This window comes from Dipodomys spectabilis, unplaced genomic scaffold (assembly GCF_019054845.1).
Source record: "Dipodomys spectabilis isolate Male_0828 unplaced genomic scaffold, ASM1905484v1 ptg000018l, whole genome shotgun sequence".
Lineage (NCBI taxonomy): Eukaryota > Metazoa > Chordata > Mammalia > Rodentia > Heteromyidae > Dipodomys > Dipodomys spectabilis.
Window position 1 is genome coordinate 8,221,197 of NW_024870695.1, and position 19,020 is coordinate 8,240,216.

The 19,020-nt window shown below is 49.6% G+C and overlaps 1 protein-coding gene across 1 annotated transcript; it reads left to right on the forward strand.

Moving 5' to 3' along the window:
• The first annotated feature begins 10,448 nt into the window (after positions 1–10,448).
• Positions 10,449–10,950, forward strand: LOC122103252 (40S ribosomal protein S20-like). Its single transcript, XM_042673765.1, has one exon. The coding sequence runs from the start codon at positions 10,567–10,569 to the stop codon at positions 10,924–10,926; it is 360 nt and encodes a 119-aa protein (XP_042529699.1). The 5' UTR covers positions 10,449–10,566; the 3' UTR covers positions 10,927–10,950.
• Positions 10,951–19,020: the final 8,070 nt, after the last annotated feature.

Here is a 19,020-nt window from a genome sequence, read left to right on the forward strand (position 1 = left end):
GAACCACAGCGCCACTTCTGGCTTTTTCTGTTTGTGTGGTACTGAAGAATCAAACCCAGGGCTTCATGCATGCTAGGCAAGCACTCTGCCACTAAGCCACATTCTTAGCCCTATCCCTTAGCCTGAGCTTTCTAGCCTGGTCTGCCTTTGAACCACGGTCCTTAAATCTCAGCTTCCCGAGTTGACAGGATTATAGGCTTGAGCCACCAGTTCCTAGCATTAAATAATTCATAGGGTAGGAGGCAGATAATGAAGGCTGATCCCAGAGTACATTTGGGGGGGGGGGGCAGGCTCCAGTGCACTGTCACCTGTTATCATAGATCAAAGGATTGTGGTTCAAAACCAGTGTCATCTCTATTAACCACTGAGAAGCCAAAATAAGTTGGCAGTGATTTCAGAAACTTAAGGAAAACATCTATTCTCTGTTGTTGGAAAATGAATGTCAGTTCATGTTCCAAGAAAGTGTAGTAATAGGGAAGGTGGCTCAGTGGTGGAATGCTTGCCTTGCATGCATGAGGCCCTGGGTTTGATTCCTTAGCACCACATAAGCAGGGTGGAAAAAAGTCAAAATTATTAAAACCAGGCACCGGTGGCCTTTAAACCGAGCTACTCAGGAGGATCATGGTTCAAAGCCAGCCCAGGCAGGGAAGTCTGTGAGACATCTCCAATAAAGCACTAGAAAATCGGAAGTGGTGCTGTGGCTCAAGTGGTAGAGCACTCACTTTGAGCTGAAGAGCTGAGGGATAGGGCCCAAGCCCTGAGTTCAAGCCCCACTGAAGAGCCTGATGCCTGAGTGATTCCATCTTTAAGCCAGTAACCACCTTGTGAGGTATGAATCATGGAATTGACCATGAGCCGGACCCAGGAATGACAGAATTCTCAGGCAACTAGGGACATAAACAATCCTTAAAAAAACCCAGGAATTTCCTCCAGATTTATCGGTCAGACACTGGGTAGCCATGCAGGACACCCTGACCCAGTAGTCAGATATTTCTCGTCATTAACAGTGTTAACCAATCGTGTTTGCCCAGCTTAGCTTGCTTTAAATGTCAACCAATCATGTAATTTCTCATGTAAAAATACCTTTCAATACTATAAAAACTGCTGATTCTATGCTGGGGCCCCTTAGCCTCACCGGTTACCAAGTGCACCGAAGACTCCTTTGTCGCTTACATTGCTCTTGGTCTCTGGTGGATTTCGGGGGGTCGCGAGTCCAAGCATATCACCACGACTGACAGAAGAAGTGTAACAGTAGGGCTGGGAAGTTGGCTCAGTGGTAGAGTGCTTGCCTTGCATGCCTTGGGCCCTGGGTTTGATTCCTCAGCACCACAAACAAAAAAGGCAGAAGTGGCGCTGTGGCTTCAAGTGGTAGAGTGCTAGCTAGCCTTGAGCTGAAGAGCTGAGGGACAATGTCCAAGCCCAGAGTTCAGGCCCTATGACCGGACCCCCCCCCCCCCAAAAAAAAAAATGTAACAGTAACAATAACTAAGATCAGACGGCCCTGATGGGTTACCTCCCAGCCCTGTCAGGAAGCATTTTAGGACAGGAAATAATTCAGGAATAGAACCCTCAGCATTCCTGTGATTAGCCCCCCTTACCCCAACCTATTGATATGCTTGCTATGTATGATTTAACCTATCCTGTAGCCGCTAAGCTAGAAAGTCCCTGCCTTTACTGGAGATGACCATACCCCAACCGATGAGCTTAAGATTCACCCGCGAACCGCCGACCAATCACATAACCAATGTTGTAAGTGATCCTTCCTCCTGCTTCGAGTTACACAGTGAAAACCCTGCTGAACGAGAGCTCTTCCATCTCCGACCTGCTGTGTTAGGGAAGGCTTGTGAGTCCAGCTCGAGCTGTAATAAGCGGCTCGACTCTCGCATGTACATCGGCGACGGCTCTCTGGTGGTCTTTGGGGAGAGTGTACGGCCTGGCCTGGTGCTTCAGCTCGGAGCTCGTCCGGGATCCCCCTCACCGGACACTGATCGGTGTGTCTGTGTGTCGTGTTGTGTTGTGTTGTGTGTTGTGTTACTGTTCCGTTTCTGGAGCCGGAAATCTGTCACTCTGAATAGGCTGACGCACCTAGGTTGCCAGCCGACTGTGGGAGACATTCCAGGCCCTTCTGTTTTTGTTTTTTTTTTTGGTCCGGTTGTGGGGCCTGAACTCTGGGCCTGAGCACTGTCCCTCAGCTCTTCAGCTCAAGGCAAGCGCTCTACCACTGAGCCAACTTCCCAGCCGCTCCAGGCCCTTCTGGAGAGGCATAAAGCTCCTGATTGTGGAGAGGCGCGAGCCCCTGGCTGTGGAGGGGCAGGAGCGCGGGCTCCTCGCTCGGAGTTCCCACGGGACGCAGCGGGTCGCGCCCGCGGCTGGCCGGAGCCCGCGACCGGGTTTCAGATCTGCCTCCGGTGGACAGGAGGGATTTCCCGTGTGTCTTTTTGTGTGTTTTGTCTTGTTTCTGTGTTTTCTGGTGATGTGTATCTTAGTGTAAGGAACAGAATGGGGCAGACGTACCACTCCCACCACGCCCCTCTCCATGATCACGGGGAAACATCAAGGAAGTGAAAAAGAGAGCAACGTGCGTGGCGGAAGCAGCCTTGGATCTTCACACCATCCAGAGAGTTGCCAATGTGGTTTTCTCCCCAGAACGCGACGGCCGCCCTGGCCAGATCCCAAGGTCCTGGTTTGGCAGGACCTTGTAGAAAACCCTCCCCCTTGGATAAAAGCCTTTTTACTGCGGCTTCTACCACGCTAGGGGCCGGCAAAGAGTCTCCCGGTCCAGAGCCTGCCCGCCAAACCCGAGCACACGGAAACCAAACTTCCCGCGCCTCTCTATGCCACCTTGCAGGGCGCGTGGAGGAAGAGTTCATCTTCCCTGAGTTGTCCTCCCCGCCCCCAAATCAGTTCCGACACCTCCAAGCCACGCGGCCGTCCAGAGGGACCCGCGGCCGCGGCGACAGCTAGAGGGAGCGGGGGCACCTGGACAGCCGCAGCCTCCGCCGCGGGCTGAGGGAGCCGCGGCTGGGACGAGAGGGAGGGCGCCCAGGGCGGTTCCCGCCAGTGCTCAGGGGCCCGCCCTGCGCCCCGCGGGACCCCCTGACGCAACGGGGAGCCGAGTCCTTTATTATTGGCCTTTTGCCACGAGTGATTTATACCATGGGAGGGCTCAATATGCCCGGTTTTCTGACAACCAGAAAGATTTGATTCAGCTCCAGCCCACCTGGGGCGACTGCCAGCAGCTGCTCCAGGCGCCCTTCACCGCCGAGGAACGCGAGACGATGCAGACGGAGGCTCGGGGATCCGCTCCGGGGGTTGACGGGCAGCCTGCCACCGACCCTGTTCTTACTGATCGCGCGCCCCAGCCCTGACCGGCACCACAACACACCCGAAGGTAAGGTGAGGCTCCGGGTCTATCGCCAGACTCTAATGGCGGGTCTCAGGGCAGCAGCTCGCAAGCCCACACGAATTCGGCCGAAATAGGAGATGTACTACAGGGCAGTGAGGAAAGTCCCGCAGCCTTTTTAGAAAGATTCATGGAGGCTTCTCGGCCGTACACCTCCATGGATCCTGAGACGCCTAAGAACAAGAAAAAGCTACACGAAGGACCCAGATGGAAGGAGAAAAGTTCACCAGAAAGAAGGGCCAGGGCAGCCGAGAGAGCACGACAAACGCCAGCCACGGCCGAACTACAGGCGGCAGGCGACGCCCATTGCGAGATCTGGCAAGGGATGAAGGTAAAGATGATGGCCATCGCGGGGAGCACTATGGAGAACGGAAGAGACCAGTGTGTTTACTGCGGAGAAATAGGACACTGGAACTGCCCTAGGAAATCAAGGCGCAAGACTCATGGGTCTGATCACAGTCCCCGCCGAGTGTTAGTTGTTAGGTTTTTAAAAGGAGGTAACCGAGTAAAAACTGCACCAGCACGCACGTGGCATTCAGGTAAGGGGTAGGTTTATTCAGTAGACCTGCTGGGACCAGGCAAGGTTGGCACTCCACGTGGCTGGGAAAGAGAGAGAGGAAAGAGCTAGAGCAGAGAGAGAGCAGACAGAGCTAGAAAAGAAGAGCAAGAGGAAGAGCTAGAAACGAACAGAGAGATAAAGAGAGAGTCTGGGCCTGGGCTAGGCCTTATGTAGGGTATGGGTGGAGAAAGGTGTGGCCACATCAAATTCAGATGTGACCTCAGCGGATGCAGATGTGACCTCTTCCAGGTGTCCCAGTTGCCTAGGTAACGCAGGTACTGGGTGGAGACTTTGCTGCGAGGAGGGTGGAGTCTGCTCACCATCCAGGAGCGGACCTTACATTCCAGCCTTTTAATAATCATGAAATAGGGCGCGGATTCTCTCTGGCTACTTCCTGCTGACAAGGGGCGTCGACAATAGGGGTAAAAGGCTGGAATTTGGTCCCCTCCCAGAGAAGGCAGTGAGCAGCAGCTGTCCCTTGGTGGTCTGAGTCCTTAGGTGAAGTCTGGAGAAGTCTCATGAGCATTGAGGGGCTGGAAAAAAAAATACTAAACAGCAAATAAATGGCAAGAGGAAGGACTTGGGGCTGAAAATGTTGTTAGAAATGTCCCTAGCTACTTCTGACATCTGGCTACTAGGTAGAGAAGCCAGGTGACAAAGGCAAGAATATAAATTCCTGTTCAGTTAATAGGTACACAGGTATAGACATTAGCTGGGTAGGCTTCTTACTTCCACTGACCTCCCGGCTCTGGTTAATTTTGAAAGGGCAGGCACAAAGTAGCTGATGTGACATTATCTCCTCTTACTCTTCTCCATGTTCCCTTGTTCCCCAGACTGGCTGAGTCTAGGTGCTCGTTGCTGGGATGGCTTGTCCCAGTTGGTATTCAAGATTTGAACTCAAGGCCTGGGCACGGTCCCTGAGCACTTCTGCTCAAGGCTAGTGCTCTACCATGTTGAGTTACAATAGCACTTCCAGTGTCAAAGGAGGTTTGAACTCAAGGCCTGGGCACTGTCCCTGAGCACTTCTGCTCAAGGCTAGTGCTCTACCATGTTGAGTTACAATAGCACTTCCAGTGTCAAAGGAGGTTTGAACTCAAGGCCTGGGCACTGTCCCTGAGCACTTCTGCTCAAGGCTAGCACTGAACCACTTTGAGTTATAGTACCACTTGCAGAGTTCAGCTGGGAGACGGAGTCTTAGAGATTTTTTAGCCCGAGCTGGCTTTGAACTGAAATCTTTGCCACAAAAGCCCTTTATTATTTCCAATTAAGGCAACAAGGAGATCAAGTAGAATAAGTAGAGCTTACCTGGTTCTTATCAAGAATTGCCAACAAATATTCTGAAATGATGAAACTCATTAGATGTGATGAGAATTTTAGCAGATATACCCAGTATTTTAGAACCACATAGTCAGTAGTAGAATACACAACACAAAACAAAAAAGGCAAAACTTAAAACCTAAAATTTCGACAACGTTTAGACATCTTTGCTAACAAAGCATATCAGCTGGTTGGGCCTCCATTACCAGGGCCTGTGAAAAGAGCTACTTGTTAGCAAGGCACCTTAGAATAGATGGAGTAGTAAACTTAGTGGAAGGTTAAGGGTCAGATGGGGCCAAACCCTTAACCCACCACGTGGCCAAGATGGCGAATTCAAGATGGCGAATTTCTGAAAGAATGCAAAGAAAGCCTGAATAGATTAAGCCTACATTGGCTAGCCTTTGAGAGGGAACCTAGAGGGCGGTCCCTGGGACCCAGCCTGCGTCGCACTCTTCAGGGCACAAGCCAAAATGTAGAAAAGAGAAAGGGAGAGATAGGGAAAGTTGGACATGAATGGCAGAGAGAGAGCAAAGAGAGCCCGAAAGTAAACAGACTTCTGATCATTTACCATTGCAGTAGCAAAAACTGTACTTCTGAGAATGGCATAAAAATGAGGCTCTCTGGCTTTCCAGGGAGCGCAGGAGACATTTCAAAGGGGTTTCACGGCTCAGGCGTGATTCGTAGCACCCCATTAAATGAGTAGAGTCAGTCTGGTGAGTGAAGGAGAGCTGACCAGGCAGAAGCGGCGTCCCGACTTCCCCCAGAGCCCTCTAGAGAGAAATGGCCAAGCCCCCAAAACCAAGCGTCCTCGGCTTCAGAGGTGACCGGCCTTTCAGCTAAAGGCCGTAGGAGCTCTCTGGCGTGGCGCCACGTCTGGACAGAGACTGAGTGACAGAGAGCCGTAGAGTAGTTTCACTCACCAGAGTAGAGAAGTGGTGTGGACATGGATGTGAAGGCAGCAATGGTATCGATGAGCTGATTCCGCCACAGACAGACTGGTTCGCAAAAGGCCGTCAGAACTGTGGGTATTCCTCAGAGCAAAAAGGGAAGAACAAAAAAAGAAAAAAGAGGAAAAAAACAGAGAAATCCCAGCTTTCCTGACTTTAAGCCTTTATCCGAGTCACGGCACCATTTATGTTAGGTTTTTAAAAAGAGGTAGCCGAGTAAAAACTGCACCAGCACGCACGTGGTATTCAGGTAAGGGGTAGGTTTATTCAGTAGACCTGCTGGGACCAGGCAAGGTTGGCACTCCACGTGGCTGGGAAAGAGAGAGAGGAAAGAGCTAGAGCAGAGAGAGAGCAGACAGAGCTAGAAAAGAAGAGCAAGAGGAAGAGCTAGAAACGAACAGAGAGATAAAGAGAGAGTCTGGGCCTGGGCTAGGCCTTATGTAGGGTATGGGTGGAGAAAGGTGTGGCCACATCAAATTCAGATGTGACCTCAGCGGATGCAGATGTGACCTCTTCCAGGTGTCCCAGTTGCCTAGGTAACGCAGGTACTGGGTGGAGACTTTGCTGCGAGGAGGGTGGAGTCTGCTCACCATCCAGGAGCGGACCTTACATTCCAGCCTTTTAATAATCATGAAATAGGGCGCGGATTCTCTCTGGCTACTTCCTGCTGACAAGGGGCGTCGACAATAGGGGTAAAAGGCTGGAATTTGGTCCCCTCCCAGAGAAGGCAGTGAGCAGCAGCTGTCCCTTGGTGGTCTGAGTCCTTAGGTGAAGTCTGGAGAAGTCTCATGAGCATTGAGGGGCTGGAAAAAAAAATACTAAACAGCAAATAAATGGCAAGAGGAAGGACTTGGGGCTGAAAATGTTGTTAGAAATGTCCCTAGCTACTTCTGACATCTGGCTACTAGGTAGAGAAGCCAGGTGACAAAGGCAAGAATATAAATTCCTGTTCAGTTAATAGGTACACAGGTATAGACATTAGCTGGGTAGGCTTCTTACTTCCACTGACCTCCCGGCTCTGGTTAATTTTGAAAGGGCAGGCACAAAGTAGCTGATGTGACATTATCTCCTCTTACTCTTCTCCATGTTCCCTTGTTCCCCAGACTGGCTGAGTCTAGGTGCTCGTTGCTGGGATGGCTTGTCCCAGTTGGTATTCAAGATTTGAACTCAAGGCCTGGGCACGGTCCCTGAGCACTTCTGCTCAAGGCTAGTGCTCTACCATGTTGAGTTACAATAGCACTTCCAGTGTCAAAGGAGGTTTGAACTCAAGGCCTGGGCACTGTCCCTGAGCACTTCTGCTCAAGGCTAGTGCTCTACCATGTTGAGTTACAATAGCACTTCCAGTGTCAAAGGAGGTTTGAACTCAAGGCCTGGGCACTGTCCCTGAGCACTTCTGCTCAAGGCTAGCACTGAACCACTTTGAGTTATAGTACCACTTGCAGAGTTCAGCTGGGAGACGGAGTCTTAGAGATTTTTTAGCCCGAGCTGGCTTTGAACTGAAATCTTTGCCACAAAAGCCCTTTATTATTTCCAATTAAGGCAACAAGGAGATCAAGTAGAATAAGTAGAGCTTACCTGGTTCTTATCAAGAATTGCCAACAAATATTCTGAAATGATGAAACTCATTAGATGTGATGAGAATTTTAGCAGATATACCCAGTATTTTAGAACCACATAGTCAGTAGTAGAATACACAACACAAAACAAAAAAGGCAAAACTTAAAACCTAAAATTTCGACAACGTTTAGACATCTTTGCTAACAAAGCATATCAGCTGGTTGGGCCTCCATTACCAGGGCCTGTGAAAAGAGCTACTTGTTAGCAAGGCACCTTAGAATAGATGGAGTAGTAAACTTAGTGGAAGGTTAAGGGTCAGATGGGGCCAAACCCTTAACCCACCACGTGGCCAAGATGGCGAATTCAAGATGGCGAATTTCTGAAAGAATGCAAAGAAAGCCTGAATAGATTAAGCCTACATTGGCTAGCCTTTGAGAGGGAACCTAGAGGGCGGTCCCTGGGACCCAGCCTGCGTCGCACTCTTCAGGGCACAAGCCAAAATGTAGAAAAGAGAAAGGGAGAGATAGGGAAAGTTGGACATGAATGGCAGAGAGAGAGCAAAGAGAGCCCGAAAGTAAACAGACTTCTGATCATTTACCATTGCAGTAGCAAAAACTGTACTTCTGAGAATGGCATAAAAATGAGGCTCTCTGGCTTTCCAGGGAGCGCAGGAGACATTTCAAAGGGGTTTCACGGCTCAGGCGTGATTCGTAGCACCCCATTAAATGAGTAGAGTCAGTCTGGTGAGTGAAGGAGAGCTGACCAGGCAGAAGCGGCGTCCCGACTTCCCCCAGAGCCCTCTAGAGAGAAATGGCCAAGCCCCCAAAACCAAGCGTCCTCGGCTTCAGAGGTGACCGGCCTTTCAGCTAAAGGCCGTAGGAGCTCTCTGGCGTGGCGCCACGTCTGGACAGAGACTGAGTGACAGAGAGCCGTAGAGTAGTTTCACTCACCAGAGTAGAGAAGTGGTGTGGACATGGATGTGAAGGCAGCAATGGTATCGATGAGCTGATTCCGCCACAGACAGACTGGTTCGCAAAAGGCCGTCAGAACTGTGGGTATTCCTCAGAGCAAAAAGGGAAGAACAAAAAAAGAAAAAAGAGGAAAAAAACAGAGAAATCCCAGCTTTCCTGACTTTAAGCCTTTATCCGAGTCACGGCACCATTTATGTTAGGTTTTTAAAAAGAGGTAGCCGAGTAAAAACTGCACCAGCACGCACGTGGTATTCAGGTAAGGGGTAGGTTTATTCAGTAGACCTGCTGGGACCAGGCAAGGTTGGCACTCCACGTGGCTGGGAAAGAGAGAGAGGAAAGAGCTAGAGCAGAGAGAGAGCAGACAGAGCTAGAAAAGAAGAGCAAGAGGAAGAGCTAGAAACGAACAGAGAGATAAAGAGAGAGTCTGGGCCTGGGCTAGGCCTTATGTAGGGTATGGGTGGAGAAAGGTGTGGCCACATCAAATTCAGATGTGACCTCAGCGGATGCAGATGTGACCTCTTCCAGGTGTCCCAGTTGCCTAGGTAACGCAGGTACTGGGTGGAGACTTTGCTGCGAGGAGGGTGGAGTCTGCTCACCATCCAGGAGCGGACCTTACATTAGTCACTGGGGCGGAACTCAGCGACTATGGGGGACAGGGTTCGGTCCCCCTCCCCGAGCTCAGGGTAACTCTCAGAGGGGAGGGGACCCCAATAGATTTCTTTTTTTTTTTTTTTGGTCGGTCGTGGGGCTTGAACTCTGGGCCTGGGCGCTGTCCCTCAGCTCTTCAGCTCAAGGCGAGCGCTCTACCACTTGAGCTACAGCGCCACTTCCGGTTTTCTGGTGGTTTATTGGAGATAGGAGTCTCACGGTCTCTCCTGCCCAGGCTGGCTTTGAACTGCGATCCTCAGATCTCAGCCTCCTGAGTAGCTAGGATTACAGGCGTGAGCCACCAGGATACCAAGGCTCAACAATCCGTTCTACTCGAGCCCTGGGGCCAGCTATCCGGAAAAAACTTCCTGGGTGCAGGGCGCTACCCGGAGGAACCAATACTCATGGACTACCCGAAGCACAGTGAACCTAGGCGTGGGCCGCGGATCCCACTCGTCCATGGTCAGCCCAGAGGGCCCCTCCCCCCTATTGGAGCCAGACTTGCGCTCCAAAATTGGAGCTCAAATTCACTTCCAGCGGGCGGGACTTCAGTTCTGGATCAACCAGGCTGCCCCCTCCAAGTCCGTACCCTTAGTCTGGAAGACGAGTATCGTCTGCACCAGCACCTGCCACCACCAGATGGCGACATAGACTATTGGCTACAGGCTTTCCCTGAGGCCTGGGCGGAAACTGGAGGAATGGGACTAGCCTGGCACAGACCAGAGGTGTTCGTAGAGTTAAAACCAGGAGCCCATCCAGCTAGGGTCAGACAATACCCCTTGCTTTTAGAGGCCAGAATGGGAATTACCCCCCATATCCAGCGTCTACTGGAATGGGTGTGTTACGGCCTTGCCAATCAGCCTGGAACACCCCATTGTTACCGGTCCGCAAGCCACAATCAAATGACTGCAGGCCAGTTCAGGACCTGAGAGAGGTAAATAAGCGGACTGTGGACATACATCCATCGGTCCCGAACCCGTACACCCTCCTCAGCTCTTTACCTCCAGAGCGCCAATGGTATACAGTCCTGAATTTAAAAGATGCTTTCTTGCCGCGGGAGACGCGACTGTGCGCGTGGAGGTCTGCCCTCCCCGCTCCTGCTCCTGACTCACCGCTGTTCGCTCTCGCCGAGGAACAAGTCGGTCAGGAAGCCGCGCCTCAGCCATGGCCTTTAAAGACACCAGGAAGACGCCTGTGGAGCCTGAGGTGGCGATTCACCGGATTCGCATCACCCTCACCAGCCACAGTGTGAAGTCTCTGGAGAAGGTATGTGCTGACCTGATCCGAGGCGCCAAGGAGAAGAATCTCAAAGTGAAAGGACCGGTGCGCATGCCTACCAAGACTTTGAGAATCACTACAAGAAAAACACCTTGGGGTGAAGGTTCTAAGACATGGGATCGCTTCCAGATGAGGATCCACAAGCGACTGATTGACTTACACAGTCCTTCCGAGATTGTCAAGCAGATAACTTCCATCAGTATTGAGCCAGGAGTGGAGGTTGAGGTCACCATTGCAGATGCCTGAGTCAAACGTTTTTAATAAATTGACTTACTGATTGTTTAAAAAAAAAAAAAAAGATGCTTTCTTCAGCTTGCCCTTGGCCCCAAAAAGCCAGGATCTGTTTGCCTTTGAGTGGGTGGACCCCGAAAAAGGAATTAACAGACAGTTCACATGGACAGGGTTGCCACAAGGATTTAAGAACTGGCCCACCATCTTTTATGAAGCCCTCCATGAAGACTTAGGTGAGTTCTGCTCCAGTCACCCCAGTCTAACACTTTTACAGTATGTCGATGATCTACTGGTAGCAGCAGAGAGCCACGAGGAATGTTTGGAAGGGACTAAGGCCTTGCTCCAGGTACTGGGAGACCACGGGTACCGAGGCTCCACCCAAAAAGCTCAGATCTGCAAATCGGAGGTGAACTACCTGGGGTACCTGTTGAGAGAAGGACAGAGGTGGCTAACTCAAGCTAGAAAGGACACCATACTCAAAATCCCCAGGCCCCTGACCCTTAGTCAAGTGCCAGAGTTTCTGGGATCGGAGGGCTTTTGCAGGCTATGGATTCCTGGGTTCGCTGAGCTAGCAAAGCCTCTCTATGCAGCCACGAAAGAACAACAGTGGCTCTGGACTGATGACATGGAAAAGTCCTTCAAACAAATTAAGCAGGCCCTTTTGTTAGCTCCAACCCTGGGGTTGTCTGATGTGACCAAACTCACCACAAGGGTATAGCCAAGGGAGTGCTCACCCAGTAACATAGGCCCCTTGCAGAGACCAGTAGCCTATCTTTCCAAGAAACTGGACCCTGTTGCTGCTGGGTAGCTACATTGCCTGCGGGTAATAGCTGCCACTGCCCTGTTGGTCAAGGATGCTGATAAACTAACCCTGGGACAAGAGCTATACATCACTACCTCTCACACCATTGAGGGTATACTCAAACAGCCACCACCTGACCACTGGCTTAGTAATGCACGGCTCACCCACTATCAGAGCCTGTTACTGAATACTCCCAGAGTTACATTTCAGACACCAGCTGCTCTGAACCCCACCACCTTGCTACCGGATCCTGACTTACACACTCTACTTCACGACTGTAGTGAGATCTTGTCTCAAGTGCATGGAATTTGAGCTGACCTAAAAGCCCAACCTCTGCTGAATGCAGAACTTATGTGTTACACCGATGGAAGCAGCTTCATCAAAAAGGGACAGAGGTATGCAGGGGCGGCGGTAGTAACAGAGACTGAAGTCGTTTGGGCCGAGCCACTCCCAGCCAGAACCTCAGCACAACGGGCTGAGCTGGTGGCCCTAACTAAGGCATTGACTGTGAGGAAAGGCAAGAAACTGTTTATACTGAGAGCCGCTATGCTTTTGCCATGGCTCACGTGCATGGGGCCATCTACAGAGAAAGGGGACTATTGACAGCTAAAGGAAAGACTATTGAAAACGAGGAAATCCTTGCCCTAATAACAGCCTTATGGTTGCCAAAGGAACTGGCCATAGTGCATTGTCCAGGGCACCAAAAGCCAAAGGACTCAGTGTCTCGAAGAAACAACTTCGCAGACAAGACAGCCTGTGAGGTAGCCCTCCAAACAGACCAGGTATTTGTAACTACACTACCTGACCTTGGACCATGCAAGCCTCCCTGAAAACCCTGGCTACACTTAGATGGAACTAGAATGGATTAAGGGACTGCCCATGACTCAGTGCCTAGGAGGATGGTGGCAATATTCAAAGAATAGAGCAATCCTCCCCGAAAAGATGGGAGACCGAGTCTTGCATAGGATGCACTGATCCACACACATGGGCATCAGGAAAATGCAAAATTTACTGAGACATGCTGAAATTCGAATCAGGCGTGCCAAAGAAAAGATTCAACAAATTGTCATTGAATGCAAGGCCTGCCAGCTAACCAACACAGTCTGGAGTGCGGCCAATCCTGGGACAAGGATAAGAGGAGACAAACCTGGAGCATATTGAGAAGTATGTTGGGAACCAACAGTAAAGCTCTAAGGTCATCTTGACCCCTGTGCTCACTTGAAGGCACGTACAAGGAGCTGGCTTTCTTAAAAAACACCAGGTGCCTGGGATTGCTTTGCTATGTCTGCAGAGTTTGTTTTACTTTCTACCAGTTGACCTTGTCTTGTTTTACTACACGCTGTTTTTACTAAAATTTTCCTTGTTTTTTCTGGACTATTATAACCTTATGTTACCTCTTAACTTCTAATAATATATATTAGAAAAAGTTAAAAATAAACGGTACTACAGTCTTGAGCTACAAACCTCCCGACCCCATCCTTTGTCTTATGTCTTTATTTTTCCATCCTCGCCCCCTAATTCAGGATTCCCTTTCGATGCCGGCAGGCTCCAACAGAAGTAGACTTCACTGAAGTAAAGCCTGGCAAATATGGGTATAAATACCTACTAGTCTTTATAGATACTTTTTCAGGATGGGTGGAAGCCTTCCCCACCAAATGCGAAACAGCACAAGTTGTAACAAAGAAGCTGTTGGAAGACATCTTACCCAGGTATGGTTTCCTCACAATGATAGGCTCAGATAATGGACCCGCATTTGTGTCTAAGGTAATACGAGGTTTAGTGTCTATACTTGGGGCTGATTGGAAATTACATTGTGCATATAGACCCCAAAGCTCAGGACAGGTAGAAAGGATGAATAGAACACTAAAAGAGACTCTAACTAAATTGACTATGGAGACTGGCAAGGACTGGGTGTCTCCTTCCTTACGCCCTTTATAGGGTACGAAACTCCCCCTATAAAATAGGATTGACCCCCTTGGAAATTATGTTTAGAATTCCCCCTCCTATTATCCCTAACCTGCAATTGCACTTGTTGACTGAGTATGATGATGATGAACTTTTATCCTCCCTCAAAGCCCTGCAGCAGGTCCACCAGGAGATCTGGCCAAAACTAAAGGCCCTCTATGAGACTGGACCTCCACTAGAGCCTCACCCCTTCAACTGGGAGACTGGGTCTACGTGAAGCATCATCGACAGGGAAACTTGAAGCCCCGTTGGAAGGGACCTTATGTTGTGGTGCTGACAATGCCCCACTGTGCTCAAGGTCAATGGAGTTGCCACCTGGATCCACTTCACCTCCGTCTCTAGGTTCTTACCTCTGTCTCTAGGATAGCCCCTCTGAATACCTGGTTCCCCGGCCTCACCTTTGATCTAGCCGTGCTCATGCAAATTTGGCATGATGCATATTTTTACAAGCATTATTTCTATATCTGTCCTGGACACAAGTCTGGCAGAGAGAGATGTGAACAATGTGGGGTCGGGGGGTGGGGGGGAGGGATGATGCGGCAGGGGGGGGCAGACAGCTACTATTTTGTCTCCTGGTCATGCGTGTCCACTGTACAATTATAGTGGGAACTAGAGAGTGCGCCAGACTTGATCACTGACTCTAAAGCAATGCTGGGCCCCTCCTGCCAGCAGAAACTCTCCCTTCCCACCACCAGCGGGGGATAAGTATGCCAGAGGTAAAGGAAAGTGTAACCCAGTAGTCTTACGGTTCACTGAACAGAGACGGAAGGATACGAGGTGGCTAGGAGGCCTTAATTGGGGAGTGAGAGTCTATGACAAAGTATGGGGGGGGATCTGGGGGCTTTGTTTACCATCCGTCAGTCCAACAACTCCCACCCACTGTGGTAGGACCTAACTTGGTGTTGACCCATCCTGGAATCAGGCCAAAGAGTAGACCAACTCAAGCCCCCCTTACCGCCAATCAAACCAGGACAGTCCCCCTTAGAGCATCCCCTATTTTACCACCAAGTGTAGACCCCTTGTGGAACCTCTTGAGTAGCTCGTACTTAGTCCTTAACAACTCCAGGCCAGAACTCACTGAATCATGTTGGCTCTGCTATGATGTTAATCCACCTTTCTATGAGGGCATAGCTGTAACAGGAATACTATGAAGCAACATCCCCAGAGCAATGCTGTTGGCAGCAGAAAGGAACTGGCAGGCTTACCCTACAATTCGTGACAGGCAAAGGATTATACATGGGAAAAGTACCACTCCAATGTGGGAAGCTATGTAACCAAACTATGCAGGTCAACACTGACAAGTATATTTTACCCCCTATAGACGGATGGTGGGCCTGCATCACTGGCCTAACTCTCTGTATCCATGGAAAAGTGTTAAGTCAGACCCAGGACTTCTGTATTCTCTTCCAGTTGGTAACCAGACTGGTTTATCACACCGATGGGGAACTCTCCCAATGTCTGGAATCTAGTGATAGAAGACAAAAGAGGGAAATAGTCACAGCTATAACTTTGACCATTTTGCTGGGTCTGGGTTTGTCAGGAGCAGGAACAGGAGTGTCATCCCTGGTGTAACAGAACAAGTATTATGAAAATTTATGGAGTGCCATAGACAGACCTAGAAAGAATTGAAAACTCCATTACCCACCTCCAGGACTCTCTATCCTCCCTTTGGAAGTAGTTTTACAGAACAGAAGGGGACTAGATCTTTTGTTCCTACAGCAAGAAGGACTCTGTTTTGCTTTGGGTGAAGAATGTTACTTTTCTGTCAATCACTCCAGAGTAGTCAAAGAATCAATGGCTAAGGTCAGGGAAGGGCTAGCTAAAAGAAAGCAGGAATGAGAACAATCTCAAGGGTGGTTTGAATCATGGTTTAACTCTTCCCCTTGGTTCACAACACTGGTCTCGACCCTATTAGGCCCCATACTTGTGTGACTCGTGATGGCAACCATTGGACCTCGTATACTCAACAGACTGGTGTCCTTTGTAAAAGAGAATCAACACTGTCCAACTATTGGTCCTAAGATCCCAATACCAAACTGTAAATTCAGAGGACCATACAGAGGGATCATGATTGGCCCCTTAGTTACCAGAGAAAGGGGGGGATGAGAGGGATAAGTTGGCAGTGAGTTCAGAAACTGTTAAGGAAAATATCTGTTATCTGTTACTGGAAAATGAGTGTCAGTTCATGTTCCAAGAAAATGTAACAGTAAAAATAATTAAGATTAGAGCTGGGAAGGTGGCTCAGTGGTAGAGCGCTTACCTTGCATGCATCAGGACCTGGGTTCGATTCCTTAGCACCACATAAGCAAAAAGAAAAAAAGCCGGAAGTGGTGCTGTGGTTCAAGTGGTAGAGTGCTAGCCTTGAGCTAAGAGCTAAGGGACAGCGCCCAGGCCCAGAGTTCAAGCCCCACAACTGGTACCCCCCCCCCCAAAAAAAAAATAACTAAGATCCTGATCTGTCCAGAAATCACAGATCACCCTGACCAGTTACCTCTAAACCCTGTCAGGAAGCAATTTAGGCAGGCAATAATTCAGTAATAGCACCTTCCTGTGATTACCACCCCGCCTTACCCCAACCTATGATCCTATGATATGCTTGCTATGTATGATTTAGCCTATCCTGTAGCTGCTAAGCTAGAAAGTCCCTGCCCTTACTGGAAATGATCATACCCCAGCCAATGAGCTTAAGACAAGATTCACCTTCAAACCGCCTACCAATCACATAACCAATGTAATGATGCTTCCCCCTGCTTCATACACAATAAGAACCCTGCTGAACAAGAGATCAGGGCTCACAATTTCTGACCTGCTGTGTCAGGTGAGGATTGTGAGTCCAGCTCGAGCTGTAATAAATGACTCTTGTACATTTACATCAGCAACAGCTCCCTGGTGGTCTGGGGGGTCTACGGACTGTTACTTCACCACCACAGAACTGGAGGTGGCACTGTGGCCTCAAAAGTGGTACAACAAGCCGGGCACTGGTGGCTCACACCTGTAATCCTAACCACTCATGAGGCTGAGATCTGAGGATCACATTTCAAAGCCAGCCGGGGCAGGAAAGTCCGTGAGTCTCATCTCCAACAAACCACTAGAAAACGAAGTGGTGCTGTGGCTCAAGCGGTAGGGCGCTTGCCTTGAGCTGAAGAGCACAGGGACAGCGCCCAAGCCCAGCGTTCCAGACCCACAACCGACCAAAAAGAAAAAAGTGGTACAACACTAGCCTTAGGCAAGAGCTCAGGGATAAGACTTCGGCTGAGTTCAAGCCCCAGGACCAGCAAGGGGGAAAAAAAATGTACTTTCTTTTTGTGAGTTGTGCTCAGGCCCACCTAGTGGTAGTTAATTGGATAGTACAGTCTCACAGACTACTAACAGGGCTGGCTTTGAACCACAATCCTCAGATCTCAGCCTCTTGAGTAACTAGGATTGCAGATGTCATCAGCCATTGGCAAGTTGTTTTTTTTTTTTTTTCTGCCATTCCTGGAATTGAACTTGGTCTGGGTACTGTCCCTGAGCTGCTTTTGCTCAAGACTAGCAGTACCACTTGAGCTACAGTATCACCTCTGCTTTTTCTGTTATGTGGTACTGAGGAATTGAATCCAGGGTTTTGTGTGTGCTAGGCAAGCACTCTACCACTAAGCCACATTCCCAGTCCAAAAGTACATTTCTTTTTAGACAATATCACCCCTTCCCTTGCTCTCCCATTTCCACCCACAATTTGTGTAGTTCATTTTCAACACAGTGTCTAGTGAGTATCACTGCTACATTTGTTCACCCTTTGTCTCTCCATTTGCATTAGGCTTCTTTTTTTTGGGGGGGGGGTCCGGTCGTGGGGCCTGAACTCTGGGCCTGGGCACTGTCCCTCAGCTCTTCAGCTCAAGGCTAGCACTCTACCACTTGAGCCACAGTGCCACTTCCGGCTTTTTTTTTTTCTTTATGTGGTGCTGAGGAATCGAACCCAGGGCCTCAGGCATGCAAGGCAAGCACTCTGCCACTGAGCCACCTTCCCAGCCCCTGCATTAGGCTTCTTGAGGTAGGGTTCCACATATTTAGCAAAGTTAGAAATACTTTTCACCTGTAAAGTAAGCCAATTTCATGGGGTCTGTGCAGTACTGGATGAGTGACCAAAGGCCTTGGGCATGCTGGGTAAAAACCTACACAGGATATCATAAGCAGAATGCTCTGTTAGGCACAGTGCACAATTCAAATGCTGTTTACAGGTTTGTGAGCTATGACTTATCTGTCCTGGCTGCATTTCTCTTGAAAATTATTGTAGCAATGTGTACTTGTAACAAGCATCCATTTAGACTTGAAAGAAGTTAACAGTGAACTCTATCTCTGGGCTTATGCTAGAATTGACTGGAAAAGTGAGCAGGGCCCAACATTTACTTGGTAGTTGCATTTCTTTTTTCTTTTTTGGCCGGACATGGGGCTTGGCGCTGTCCCTCAGCTCTTCAGCTCAAGGCTAGCGCTCTACCACTTGAGCCACAGCGCCACTTCCGGCTGTTTTTCTTTTTGCTTATGTGGTGCTGAGGAATCGAACCCAGGGCCTCAGGCATGCAAGGCAAGCGCTCTACCACTGAGCCACCTTCCCAGCCCTGGCTTTTCTTTTTTTTTAATACTAAGGTTTGTACCCTTGGGCCTTCTCATGTTTACTAGGCAAGTGCTCTGCTACTACCCAACTTTTTGGCTTTTTTTTTTTTTGGTCAGTTATGGGGCTTGAACTCAGAACCTGGGCACTCAAAGCAGCACTCTACTACTTTGAGCCAGAGCACCACTTCCTGTTTTCTGGTGGTTAATTGGAGATAAGAATCTTATGGGCAGGGTGCCAGTGGCTTGCACCTGTAATCCTATTCAGGAGGCTGAGATCTGAGGATCTTGGGTTCAAAGCCAGCCTGGGCAGCAAAGTCTGTGAGACTCATATCTCCAATTAACCACCAGAAAACCAGAAGTGGTGCTGTGGCTCAAATGGTAGAGTGCTACCTTTAGCTGAAGAGCTGAGGGACAGTGCCCAAGCCCAGAGTTCAAGCTCCAGAGCTGACAAAAAAAAAAAAAGTCTCACTGACTTGTGTCTGGGCTGGCTTTGAACTGTGATCTTCAGACCTCATTCTCCTGAGTAGCTAGGATACTGGTGTGAGCCACTAGTGCCCAGCTTTAGTTTTGTTTTTGAGATAGAGCCTCCCTAAATTTTCCCCATCCTTGATCTCTGTCCTCCCTTTCCTACCCTTGTAGCTGGGACTACAAACACTAGCCACAGGGCTGGGTGTTGTGGAGTTTGAAGACTAGGAAGGCTCCTCCCAGGGGTGGGGAGGAGAGGGAGGAGTTTGCCAGCCATTTCACTGAAA

Coding starts and splice junctions, on each gene's coding strand:
- LOC122103252 (XM_042673765.1), top strand. CDS start 10,567: ATGGCCTTTAAAGACACCAGGAAGACGCCTGTGGAGCCTGAGGTGGCG.